The sequence below is a fragment of the Buteo buteo genome, chromosome 4 (assembly GCF_964188355.1).
Source record: "Buteo buteo chromosome 4, bButBut1.hap1.1, whole genome shotgun sequence".
Classification (NCBI taxonomy): Eukaryota; Metazoa; Chordata; class Aves; order Accipitriformes; family Accipitridae; genus Buteo; species Buteo buteo.
In genome coordinates, this window is record NC_134174.1 from 53,171,486 (window position 1) to 53,186,272 (window position 14,787).

Below are 14,787 nucleotides of genomic sequence, written 5' to 3' on the forward strand. Positions count from 1 at the left end.
TATGCCTACATCCTGTTTTAAATGTGTAACGCATGACATTCAGTCTAAAATGGCAGACAAGAATGAACAATTACAGTCTCAGTCAACTCTCCTAATAACACAAGTCTTGTCATAAAGTTTTGTGGGGTTTTTTTTAAACAAATAAACAACTCTCTCCTCCTCCATCACCTAATCTCTCACTCTTCCCACACTCCCCAACAATATACACTTTAACAGAGCAGACAATGATCTTATGAGGACTGAAAACCCAGCAAACTGATTCTAAGTTAAATATTTTTCCCATTTCCTTCCCTCACTGTTTTCTACTTCATTTTCCCCTCTGTATTTTTTTTGAGGCGACATTCCCAAAGTTCAGAAAATAGATTAAACTCAAATAGCTTACAGGCACCATAAACACATAGTATTACTTGTCCATGTGTGCACTATTCCTTCCAGAATAACTGTTGCTAAGTCCATATACATAGAAACCAGGACTCCAGTCCTCAAAATCATGAAACTTGCTTAAAAAATCCATAATAAAATTATTTATATACATGCAGGTGTATGTGCATGTGTGCTTTAGAAGCGCACATGTTTACCATTCTTTTCATACAGTAGAGAATGCCAGAGCTTTACTTTGATTTATAAAACAATTAAAAAAAAATCTCACATCATTATTTCATCTATGTATTTTTAGTGAATATCAGTGTATTACATCAACAACTAATGAAGAAATTTTTTTACTTCACAAAATTTGATATCTGTTTTTAGACTGACAAGTTGGAACACACCAAGTACTTCCAGATTCACCATGATACAGAACATCTTTCAAGTTCCACAAAGTGATAACAGTCAAGGATATAAGGAAATATTGAATCCTTTAACCCCAAAAAGAAACTTGACAGATTTCTACTAGTATCTCCATGCTTTTTTTGGAAGTAACAAAAAAATCAGGGGTGAATTCCTTCGCCCAGTTAAGCTCACCAAAACCACAGAAACAGCATTCTGCCTGATTAAATAACTTCCTCATAAACAGCAAACAACAAGGCAATATTGGCAGTAATATTTTAACTCAAATTTCACTTCCTGTGTCATGGAGACAGTTCTGAAGCATACTAGTCTTTTCACGAATCAACTCATTGGTATAGCAGTCTCTTCATAAGTCACTTTAAAAGAGGTATCCTACCTAATTGCACCCCTAGGCCTACACCGTGCTTAAAATATAGATGTAACATACCCAATTCCTGGACTGAAAACTTGCATTCCATTGCTGACTTCCACTACATATTCAGTAATGACTATCTATCTGGCTATATATATATATATATAGTGTCTGGAAAACTCCCACAACATAAAAATTATAGTGTCCTAACTACCACGTAGAAAATCACACAGGCTAATTCCTCCACATCCACAAAACCAAAAACCACTCAAAAAAATCTTTGATATGTGACCCCTATACTGCTGCATTTTCCCTGAGCAGATTAGATCCTTAAGAGGAGCTCCAGCCAACACTATCACTTTTGTGAGGAAAAAGACTGTACCTTTCAGTGAGCACCCTTATGCTGTGTGGTGGGTTTGAATTCTGAACCTCCTCACCTCTGTGCCATTGGCCATTTCCCCCTGATTATCACATACAGCTGGAGACTGGAAAGTCAGGAAACAATTAGAGTTTCTAGAAGAACCCACATTCAGAAAAAAAATTCCAGCCATATCACCTGCTAATCATCAAAGCAATCTATTTTAGTGAACTGTTTGTCATCATCAAACTATTTCTGGTCCAACTTAAGCCAATAAGAATCAAACCAACCCAATAAAAAAAAAAGAATAACTTTTAAACACACTTTTACAGTTAGGAAAATTATCCATTTAGAAATTGGAAATGCCTTCTGTAACAGCAAAAATAGGTAACAATCAATTAGCTAAACAACCATGTAGTGAAAACAGTTCTAAGAAACAAAATGTAATTATTTATTGGATGTTGAAGTATGCACTGTTAGATGGCATCAGTCTTCCTTGGTGAAAATAAAATAGACATTAGAAAGAATTTAGAGAACAGTAGTTGAAAATATTCAACTTAGATACAATTCTATAAAAAATATAAAAAATTATTAGCTTAGTAAGAAAATTAAAGTTGGGGTATAATTCCTCAAATGTCAATGCAGAATTGGGAATTTCACCAGTACTCAGTAGTCTACTTGTTCATTATTACCTTTGTACCATTAAGTTAACTTAAAATATGTTCTAACAATTAATGTACTGTGTTATTAACTGTTACAGTGTCAATGTGGTTTTGTTATGAGATTTATCTTAATTAGTGTACAAACTATTATTTAACAGCAGAATGCACATGAAGGAGTCTGATAGTTTATAACAAGGAAACTAATCTTACAATGCCCTTTGGGAAATCCCAAAGAGAACTTTTCTGTAACAAGAGCAATGGTGCAGAAAATCAGAAGAAAACAGTCTTTTACCCAACCATTGTGGATGAGAGAGTGACAGCATATCTCAGATACATATTGACAGCATACATAAAATCAATATGATTCATGTCTGTCCAGGAACAGAAGCTTGTTTCACAAGAAAGCAAATGTGAGTTGAAATAACAGAATTTTATATCAAATACAAGTTATAATTTTCACAGTCCTTTTGTCCTTGTATTTATTCTCCTCAGGCTATTCAGATTTCGTTTAACTTCTTCACACATACAAGTTAGAAGTCCAAACTGTACACAGCATTAAAGGAAAACCAGTTAAATAACTTTCAGTTTCAAACATAATACATGTCTCTGAAACATCAATACCATAAACAGTGAAATTCAGAAAACAATTCTGGGTGGCTGATGTTATTTGCAGAATAAGGTTTTTTTCTGCTAAATTAGAAGTGGCAAACGGCATGATAAAAAAAGAAGGGACATGAGCTTGTTATTACATGTTAAAGTTTGTTCTAGGCACCTATGAAATGGAATAAAGTGATATATTTTTCCTACTTTCAAAAAACATAATGCATATTAAATTTTATATGTTAAAACATATGTTAAAAAAATATAAGAACTGTAGAAACCCTTCTGTATACCTAACATAGTTGACATTTGTCACACATGCATGAATAGTATTTTGGCAGTTTCATTTTCTCAATGTTTAGAAAGACCTGCAAGAGCAGGATAGCCATCCACATTTTAAAAGACCATGGGAGCATGTGCAGAGAAAAGAAGGTATATTGAACATAGAATACCAAACTACAAATGTTGAGGGTGCCACAGTAGGCATAAATATAAAGACATTGTTTGAGAAGGAATAGTAGTAAGAGATATGAATATACAAATGTGTGATTCGACCATTCTGGAAGAAGAAAGAGAGGGGCAGCTTGTCTTGTCTGGTTTTTGATTTTGAAATTAAACCCATCTAATCAACTGAATGACAGATATTTCAGCTTCTTCCATAGCTAGTACTCAGTGTGAAATCTAAACACACCTGCAAGCAAATTAATGCCTCCACAGAAAATACTAGTTTATATATCATATTGCTGTAATTCAAAATAAGTGGATTCTTCCCAGATCTTTTCTTAGTACTAAATGCTTTTACTTAGTTTAAATTTTGGCTGTAATAAGAGAGATACTAACAGCTACTTTTCTCTAGATATTATGTCTAAGAACAAAGAATAATATAAAAAATTCTTTTTAAATGTAAAAAATATAATGAATCTGATCATTCAGAATATTGAATAAATAGACATCTGCATAGATTCTAAATCACAATAAAAACTACTATAGGATAAAATTTAAAACTATATTTTAAAGACAAGAAACCATGTAGAATAAATATGAAGTGATGAGCAGGTAAAATATAATGAACTTTAAAATCCCTACATCACATAAGATATCCCTTTGTGACAGTACCAACAACCTACCCACAGAGAAAGAAGAAACAGAATTAGAATGGTTACTGTGAAATCATTATACAGAATTTACAGCAAAGCAAACTTTTCCATAAGTTCCCAGAGAGAATTCTCAAATTAATATCAATATCCAGTACAAGAAGAGCAAAATGCTTTGGGTGCTAAGATACACAAAGAAAAGAATAGAGAAAAGAGAAAAATGGGCAAAAATAGACAGTTCCCAAAGGAAAAGGAACAGTGCAAATTCTGATGTGTAACATGAAATGTCTTGATCTGGATGTTTAATCATAACATACTTTACAACACTTGGAGGAAAAAATATTTTGAAATCAAAATAAACTATAATATGTATACCAGCATTGAGCCCAGTGTCCCACTGTAATACGCCATACATATAAAACTGAGAATCTAACTTTTGTTTGGTGGTGTCCTGCTTCACTTGGCAGTGTTTTCTTTATTGCATGTTTTCTGCAGTTGTAAAAACCACAGATTCATCTAAAAGAAAGCAAGAATCTTGTACTAATCTGTGTGATACAGACATACTCAAAGTTCATCATTGTTGTGGTTTAACCTCAGCCAGCAACTAAGCACCACGCAGCCACTCACTCACTTCCCCATCTCCTCATATACATCCAGTGGGATGGGGGAGAAAATCAGGAAAAGAAGTAAAACTCGTGGGTTGAGATAAGAATGGTTTAATAGAACAGAAAAGAAGAAACTAATAATGATAATGATGACACTAATAAAATGACAACAGCAGTAATAAAAGGATTGGAATGTACAAATGATGTGCAGTGCAATTGCTCATCACCCACTGATCGACACCCAGCTAGTCCCTGAGCGGCGATCCCCGCCCCCACTCTCCCCAGTTTATACACTAGATGTGACGTCCCATGGTATGGAATACCCTGTTGGCCAGTTTGGGTCAGGTGCCCTGGCTGTGTCCTATCCCAACTTCTTGTGCCCCTCCAGCTTTCTCGCTGGCTGGGCATGAGAAGCTGAAAAATCCTTGACGTTAGTCTAAACAATATTTAGCAACAACTGAAAACATCAGCGTTATCAGCATTCTTCGCATATTGAACTCAAAACATAGCACCGTACCAGCTACTAGGAAGACAATTAACTCTATCCCACCTGAAACCAGGACAATCATATTTGATAAGGAAAGTGCTTGTAATACTCTTTAAGAAGCCATGTGTGCTGGGAAATTAGAGGAAATCATGATGGAAATGATGATGCGAACTTAATTCATGCTATATTTATGACACCTATCTATTTACTAGTTATTGCACTCTAGGAAAAAAACCCAAACAAAATCACCCCAATGATATATGGTGGCACACTGTAGTATAGCAGTATTTTGTTGGGTATGTTGGCTGGTTATTTTGTTAGTATGGTGTATGTGGTTATGGAACTTTTCAGTGTGAATCTTTTCAACAGGACACTGAAAAACATTTGTGCAATTTTTTAACATAGAAGTGAATAAAAGAAGATCTGGATTGGGGAACATTTAGTCTGATAGATTGGACCAGAAAAATTAATCAGAAGTAGACATCTTCTGTGCAAGTTGCAGGAAGTATTTTCATTTTGTATTACATTTTAATTGGGTTCACAAATTCTATACATTAATTTGAATTCTAAATTTCCTTAGCTGATCTTATTGCCTTGAAAAATTCTGTACTTATGCATCCTGAACATGGAAAAACGTATCTTAAATGGATAAGCAACTCAATGAAATTAGTAACAATAAGCAGATGCTTAGATGAAAGTACTTTCCATAACCAGGTTCACAGGTGATTAGAATATACATACCATTACAAATTGCTAGTGCAAGAGGAAGGTCCCTGTTAATGAACATGTATGAGCTAAAGAGCTAGAAGAGAAGTTTTTAAATGCTGCTGTTGCTTTTATTTCACTGAAAGAGGACAAGATATTGCTCAAATCTTAGTCAAAACTAATTGTTTTTGAAAAGTACTGTAAGAAACCACTTTGGAACCTACAGCTGGGTAGCGGCACATCTTATATTCTGGCTTTGACACTTCCAGTGTAAATTGTAATTGTTATTTATATAAGAATTAGTTTTTGCATTAATGAGAAACTTAATTATTGCACACTCTACTAAGCAGCTTCCAAATGGATATAATTAATTATCCATAGAGATCCTGAACATTTCACATATAGTAGATTGTAGGAAAGGCACTTTCATTATAAGACCTATTTTCTGCACCTTCAAACTTTCCCCTTCACAATTCCTCTTTGGGTTTTTAATTCTGTGCTTTATCCTACCCCGAATGCCTTGTCACTTGGTGAAAAACTTTGCATTGTTTTTTTCTGCACTCTTGTTAACTTTTACATATGAATTTACTATTATTTATACATTATTTGTATGGTCTGATATTCAAAATTTATTTTGTGCAAGAAAAAGACTTTTCTTACATACTGATTGTATATTTTCCAGTAAGTATCTGAGACAAGAATATTTCTAAAATTGTATAATGTCTCAAAGTGGTATAAGCAACTTATCATAGGATTTTGTCAAAGCACTTTAGGATTTTTTTTTTTTTTTTTTGGTGGTTAGCATGTCTAGTACCAATCATGGTACCAATTTAACTTTAAACATTTTATCACACAGCCATCACCTGTAATACAACCTGACAAAACAAAAGGTCAGTCTGGCTCAGAGCATATAAGAAATAAATAGAATTGAAAAGTTAAATGGAATGCATGGAGAATATTATGAGGAATTCAAATTTCAGAAGTCAGGGATTACATGTGAAAATATAGATTACTGGAATTTTGAAACTTAACTTGCTAATTCATTCGTGTGTCAGAAAATTAAAGAGAGGAAAAGACTTTATTTGACAAGTGTTTTCAGTGAAGCTGAAACTATAAATTATGTTAATAAAATACTTTGTTAAAATCCAAGCATGAATACTGAATCTACAGTCCCCTATAAACTACACACTTGATTATGATAGTAAAGGAGGTTTAAAGATTCATTTTATGTTGAAGTAATTTTAGTGAGCCAGAGGAAGGGTTAACTGTATAGCTGATTATCTTTGCACACTGGAGTTAGTTTACAGGATTAGGCTGGAACAGAGATTAGGTTCAAAGTATGCTTCAGGTCTGATATAGAATGGGAACCAAACACTGGATTCATACTGAATGGCACTAAAATTTCATAAGCTATTCTCACATTGTCTAAGTTCAAATGTTACAGCAGCCTTGTTGGTGTGTCATTGTCATGACACACAATGACTTAGACCACAGCCAGGTCATGGGATAGAATTGTGCCTCAGCTGGGAAGATGCCCTTAAGCCTATGGAGATGAAAACAACCACTGTGTCAAAATACAATCCACTGTATCAAAAACTAGGAAGACATATCTGAAACATTTTTTTTCACCCAGTAGAGTCCAGCCAGGCAGCAAAAGCTCCCTACTGATAGCAGAAATGGCATCTAAGAGAAGGAATCTTGGTCTAAATCCTATGAGAAGAAACTTTTGATCTGCAATAGTGATAAATGATTCTTTTCAACCTTTCAGGTTGGTTACTGGCTACAGTGTTGAATTAGATTTAAAGATAAAAATTTGTGTATCCAACTGCAATAATATTTTGCTTTAGGGTATTTGGAAACACTGCAAGTTAGTCTATACAAGACCTACCACATATTTGAACCGTAAGTGGATATAGGTATATTTTAACAGTTATCTCCTGAACTTCTCTAAATGGTGGATCTCTTTCAGTGCCTTTTAAATTATTTAATTTTCAAAGTTTATTCTTTTTTAACTATTTTTTTTTTTTACTTATTTATTTAAGTTTTTAATATTTCTTCCCCTTTTGGAGGCTCTCTATCCCATAAAAACAAGATCAGGTTAAATTATGTACAGATAACCACTGACTAAATTTGTATCAATTTTTTACCATTGCCAGGAAATATCACTGTGGGTAAACTACATAAGTTTTGATTGTATTATTAAGATAGTTTGTGATCATCTATTTAAGTCTTCTCCCATAAACTGCCCCTAAATTGCTTCATGAGTATTCACTTTTTTAATTTATTAGTGCAATTAGTGCAAGTCTGTTAGTAACAGACAGATGGCATAAACAATTGTTCATGCTTAGTGAGCAGATGATTTACAATATTATAAATCTGAAGAGGGCTACACTTTTTAGCACAAAAATGTATAAAGATTCTCTTTTAATAAGCTTTTTAAGGACAGCTTTTCACATTTTTATTAGTAAATTAAATTTATAATTACCATTTGTACTTAGTGATTTTAATTAGATTTTTTTCTTCTTTATGATTAAACCTATGCTAAGTAGAGAAAGAGTCTAAGAATAATGTCAGCATCTAAGATGAAGTTCTAGAGAGTCAGACATAATAATAATACTTTAAAACATAGTAACCAAACATTGGTAACCAAACCAAGCAACTCCCACCTCCATCACAAATTCTCTATTTTCCTGAACTTTGCATAGCACAATCAAGTAGGTTTGCTGTTTGTCTCCATTGAGCAAATATAGAAATAATTTTGCTAGTAGATGATGATAAAGAATCCCATTTTCTGTTATGAGTTACAATTCTACAGATCATTCTATTAAAAAATGAAGAAATGCAACTCATTTCAGAATGAATTTAAGGAGTGCTCAGTCTAAAAGTTTCAGAGAGAGAGAGTCAGTAGAGTTTCTCTTCTGTATGCTGTATAAAGTCAGCTAGGTTCAAAATACATTAGGAAAGATTTACTGAGATCTTTATATTGTGACATTCTGCCAACATTTTAGAAAGGGGCTTCAAATAAATATTCTCACTTTGCGTATTTGACACATGCATGCTCATAGGAGAGACAGGAAATTTGCATTTATGGTAGAACTCTTTATAACAGGAGAGACACACCAGTGCTTGACCATCAAACTTTCAAGAGATTAATTTACTAGAAATGTTGGTACTCAGTTTCTGAAGAAATACAAAATATGTTGGCAGAGCTGATAAATAAAACTTTCCAATTCATGTAATTCCATGTATATTTCTATATCAATACTACTATTCCATACATTGCAGAGTGTTCCAGGGCTGCTTCTTGCAGAAATCTTGTATCTTTTAGATCTCCGACATTCGGTTTTTGTCTTATGGATGTCAAACTCTTCTCTTTTCAGAGACAACTTTCTCTTTCTTATAAATAGACATGTTACCAGTGTCCACAGAATTAACTCCATTGCAGGAAAAATATTTAATTTAAACTTCCATTATTATGATGACTCTTTCTTACCAGAAGATCCCGAGAGCACAAACTACCATATCACTGACTGCATAGTCCATACGAAGATTAAAATGCACCAAAGAGAAAATAACTTCAATCAAAATACTTTCAAAGTTCAATAAACTAGTAATATTGTCCAGAAAAGTATCATTTTATCATAGTAAGTATTTCAAGAAATAAGCCTATTAAACTGAGATTCATCTGAAGGATAACAAAAATTCAACTCTGCAATACTTAAATTTAATAACATGCTCAGCCAAATGCAAAATTCTATTTCCTGCTAGATCAAAATTTAATTGTTCCACTTCATTATTTGATAATAACAGTGCATTCTATTAAAAGGCTTATTTATTATTGTTTTTCTTCAGCTGCTACTCAAAAACTCAGGCATAACACTCTCAGTCTGTCTAAAGTTTAGAAGATAGAGAATGTAATATTTTTTAGTGGAAGTAAAAGTAATTTCCCTAAAAAAATACATTTTTGCAACGTAAAATCCCCTGAGAGCACTTCACTAAAACAAATATTTCCAAATTACTTTAAAGAGATTGCTTACACATAGAGAAGTTTGCAGAACTGGACCCAAGAACAAGACATTTACTCATTTCTATTCACATCCTGAATTCCGCCTGATTACATTAATAGAATATCCGTTAGCACAACAAAATATGCTACACCCAATACAGTTTAAGGCCACTTACACATTGAAATTATTAATCACAATGCTAACAACACATAAAATATACATTTTCCAAGTCAGTATGCTGCTTAAAAGTACTACTGAAAGCACACTGAAATAGGTAAGTTATATTTATGATTGTACTGACTTACCCTGGTAGAAGAATTTACCAAGGAACCATTCAGATTGCCAGTGTTGCACTTGAAATTCAAGTGTTGATCAGGATGGTGATTTGCTTCCCAGCTTCCTAAATCACGCACCACTGACTTGTCAGAATTTGCAGATATTTTCTGGAAGGCAGTGCAAGTCATTCCTGTGAAACTAGATGGCTTGATCATAAAGGCCTCCAGAGCAATATTACGAGATACCTGTGAAAACATTGAGAAGCAGATATGTTGCTAACACATTAAGCATAATTACATTATTACATGTGCATTGTGTATTTACTGTATATACTTTAAAAAGGCTTGTGCATGCACACAATTCCATACATATTTATAAGGTAAGAAAGAATACGTAACTTATTTAAATAACTGATCTATAATTCTACAACAGCATAGAGGGTTTGCTTGAATCTTCTTTAGGAATGTATCAGTTTATATCAGTTATTATTTTATCAGTTTTGTAATTGTGTCATTATCAGCTTCAGTGCAATCAATCCTGATTTAAAGTAACACAGTTATAAACTGAACTAGCAACAGCAGTAATAGGAATTATTTAAAAAATGAACAATGATGTGCTTTGTACCTCAGTCCTGAAACAGAAAGCTTCTTAGCTATTTGGTGGATCGATCTTGTTCTATTAGAATATTGAACATGACTATATGGTTCAATGCAATACCACATTACAGGTCTTCAGCCTACCCTTTAGTGAGGTGATGTGTCTAGATGGAGACTGTAGCACAATGCACAGATATGCATCTCAATCCTTAAACTAGTATATACATTTCAGCACAGTCCTGTGCATGAGATAAATAGCTCATGTCATAATCAGGTTGACTAGCTTAGACTTGCATCACACTGATTGGACTACATGGTTTCTGCTTCCAGGCATAGATTGTTTAGTGATCTGCGAGTGTCTGTATTTTGCACATTGATTCCAATGTAAATGTACCTGAACTAAGACACAAACTATCAGGTTTATCAGAAGGCTAAATGCACAAATGTGGCAGGTTTATATTATTGTACTTTGCTTCTGTTATGCAAGCTAGCAATACAGAAGTACCTTAAATCCATTTCTTAGTTAAAATTGGTGTGAATCCTTCAGAATTTGGGGCATCTTGCTGACAAGAAATGACTTCAATGAAGAAAAGAACATTAATTCATACTAATAAATGAATATAAAGAAAATGTTTTGCATAAAAAAGTAAGGGTAGTAGTGGGGAAGCCTAATCGTGTAAAAATCATGGTACCAGAATAAATTAAATCTTAGCATGAGGCACAGTGCATGACTTGATGGTCCTCTTTTGAACTTATGAAATGGTTTTCAAATGCACCTTCTTCAGTCACTGATGATCCTGCATATGTCCAAAGTGAAAGTACCAAAGTCTCATTAAACAATTGATAGAATCATAGAATGGTTTGGGTTGGAAAGGACCTTAAAGATCACCTAGTTCCAACCCCCCTGCCATGGGCAGGGACACCTTCCACTAGACCAGGTTGCTCAAAGCCCCACACAACCTGGCCTTGAACACTTCCAGGGATGGGGCAGCCACAACCTCTCTGGGCAACCTGTTCCAGTGCCTCACCACCCTCACACTGAAGAACTTCTTCCTTACATCTAATCTAAATCTACTCTCTTTCAGTTTAAAGCCATTACCCCTTGTCCTTCCACAACAGGCCCTACTAAAAAGTCCCTCTCTGGCTTTCTTGTAGGCCCCCTTTAGGTACTGGAAGGCTGCTATAAGGTCTCCCGGGAGCCTTCTGCAGGCTGAACAACCCCAACTCTCTCAGCCTGTCCTCATAGGAGAGGGGCTCCAGCCCTCTGATCATCTTCATGGCCCTCCTCTGGACTTGCTCCAGCAGGTCCATGGCCTTCTTATGCTGGGGGCCCCAGAGCTGGATGCAGTAATTCAGGTGGGATCTCACCAGAGCGAAGTAGAGGGGCAGAATCACCTCCCTTGACCTGCTGGTCACGCTTCTCTTGATGCAGCCCAGGATACGGTTGGCTTTCTGGGCCGCAAACACACATTGCCGGGTTACATTGAGCTTCTCGTCAACCAACACCCCCGAGTCCTTCTCTGCAGGGCTGCTCTCAATCCACTCATTGCCCAGCCTGTATTTGTGCTTGGGATTGCCCCGACCTACATGCAGGACCTTGCCCTTGGCCTTGTTGAACTTCCTGAGGTTCACAAAGGCCCACATCTCAAGTCTGTCAAGGTCCCTCTGGATGGCATTCCTTTCCTCCAGCATGCTGACCGCACCACACAGCTCGGTGTCACCGGTAAACTTGCTGAGGGTGCACTCAATCCCACTGTCCATGTCGCCAACAAAGATGTTAAACAGCACCGGTCCCAATACTGACCCCTGAGGAACACCACTTGTCACTGCCCTCCACTCGGACATCAAGCCATTGACCACAACTCTTCGAGTGCGACCATCCAGCCAATTCCTTATCCACTGAGTGGTCCATCTGTCAAATCCATGTCTCTCCAATTTAGAGACAAGAATGTCGTGTGGGACATTGTCAAATGCTTTGCACAAGTCCAGGTAGATGACGTCAATTGCTCTTCCCTTATCCACCAACACTGTAACCCCGTTGTAGAAGGCCACCAAATTTGTCAGGCACAATTTGCCCTTAGTGAAGCCACGTTGGCTGTCACCCATCACCTCCTTATTTTCCATATGCCTTAGCATAGTTTCCAGTAGGATCTGCTCTATGATCTTGCCAGGCACAGAGGTGACACTGACTGGCCTGTAATTGCCCAGGTCTTTCTTTTTCCCCTTTTTAAAAATGGGGGCTATGCTTCCCCTTTTCCAGTCAGTGGGAACTTCCCTGGATTCCCACAACTTGTCAAATATGATGGATAGTAGCTTAGCCACTTCCTCCGCCAGTTTCCTCAGGACTCACAGATGCATCTCATCAGGTCCCATGGACTCGTGCACCTTCAGGTTCCTTAAATGGTCTCAAACCTGATCTTCTCCTACAGTGGGCAGTTCTTCATTCTCCCAGTCCTTGCCTTTGCCTTCTGCGACTTGGGCAGTGTGGCTGGAGCACTTGCCAGTGAAGACTGAGGCAAAAAAGTTGTTGAGTACCTCAGCCTTCTCCATGTCCCAGGTAACCAGGTGTCCAATTTCCTTCCAGAGAGGGCCCACATTTTCCCTAGTCTTAACCTTTTATCACTGACATACCTATAGAAGCTTTTCTTGTTGCCCTTGATGTCCCAGGCCACATTTAATTCTATCAGGGCTTTAGCTTTCCTAACCCAATCCCTGGCTACTTGGACAATTTCTCTGCATTCCTCTGAGTCTACCTGTCCTTGCTTCTACCTTCTGCAGGCTTCCTTTTTGTGTTTGAGTTTGTCCAGGAGCTCCTTGTTCATCCATGCAGGCTTCCCAGCGTTTTTGTCTGACTTCCTCTTTATTGGGATGCATCGCTCCTGAGCTTGGCGGAGGTGATCCTTGAATATTAACCAGCTGCCTTGGGCCCCTCTTCCCTCCAGGGCTTTATCCCATGGTACTCCATCAAGCAGATTCCTGAAGAGGCCAAAGTCTGCTCTCCTGAAGTCCAGGGTAGCAAGCTTGCTGTGCACCCTCCTTGCTGCCCTAAGGATCTTGAACTCCACCATTTCATGGTCACTGCAGCCAAGGCTGCCCTTGAGCTTCACATTCCCCACCAGCCCCTCCTTGTTGGTGAGAACAAGGTCCAGCATAGCACCTCTCCTCATTGGCTCATCCATCACTTGGAGAAGGAAGTTATCATCAATAGATTCCAGGAACCTTCTGGATTGCTTATGCCCTGCTGTGTTGTCCCTCCAACAGATACTGGGGTTGTTGAAGTCCTCCATGAGGAGCAGGGCTTGTGAACATGTGGCTGCTCCTATCTGTCTACAGAGGCCTTCATCCACTTGGTCTTCCTGGTTGGGTGGCCTGTAGCAGACCCCTACTATAAAGTCAACTGTCTCTGCCCTCCCTTTAATCCTGTCCCATAAGCTCTCAGTCAGCTCCTCATCCATCCCCAGGCAGAGCTCCATGCACTCCAGCTGGTCATTGACATTAATTTTACTTTTTGTTGAAATTAGACAATGTCCAGAAGCTCTCAGTATATTTTTTATACTTTTTACATAAAAGTAATATGTATACTACTTTTAAAGTGGAAGTAGCGTAAAGATTCTTTCCAGTTGTTTCTAAATTCCTAAACCATCCCTTTTTTAGACTGAATTTCCACCTCTTCTGTCCTTGCCTGAAGGTGATTTTTTTCTACACTTGAATAAAAATGCCAAAGATCATTAAGAATCAAATAATGTTTGTATTAAAAATCCAGTGGCTGTTTATTGAAAAGTCCTAAAACCTGAAACTAGGTTTACCTGGATAATTTTTTGTACCATCTGTAGATAGCCTTTCAAGAAGTTACAAAATTTACTGCTTGCAGAATACTATTATCCGTAGCACAGGAATCGAGCTACATGACTCACTTAAAACTCCTGTGTGGCAACAGGTTTTCTTTAAGCTTGGGAAAAGCCATTTAATTATTTACAGCTTCATGTTTCCCACCGTAGAATGGGCATAACACTGGTTCCCTGTTTCACACTTGTGAGGTGATGGTGAATGTTTGCTAGATAATGTTGTAATGAGGATTCAAGTGATTTCACAACAGTGAGCCCTATTTTTTAAATTTTTAATATTAAATTCTTTAAACACTTGGGCTTTTCCACTCCCAAAATATACCTATAAAGGCCTGACAATGTTCAAACAGTGTGAACATGCCATTCTCAGCATATAGAAACAGATGGGTAAAATGCACTGTAAACCAGCGT

At 36.7% G+C, this 14,787-nt stretch overlaps 1 protein-coding gene across 1 annotated transcript in view; it reads right to left on the reverse strand.

Annotated features, from left to right (window-relative positions):
- The window catches only part of LOC142030257 (adhesion G protein-coupled receptor A3-like), a 289,857-nt gene that overhangs the window by 118,160 nt on the left and 156,910 nt on the right, over positions 1–14,787 (reverse strand). The window contains exon 12 of the mRNA XM_075026136.1: positions 9,965–10,180. Coding sequence (XP_074882237.1) covers positions 9,965–10,180 — 216 coding nt within the window. The remainder of the gene's footprint in view (positions 1–9,964; positions 10,181–14,787) is intronic.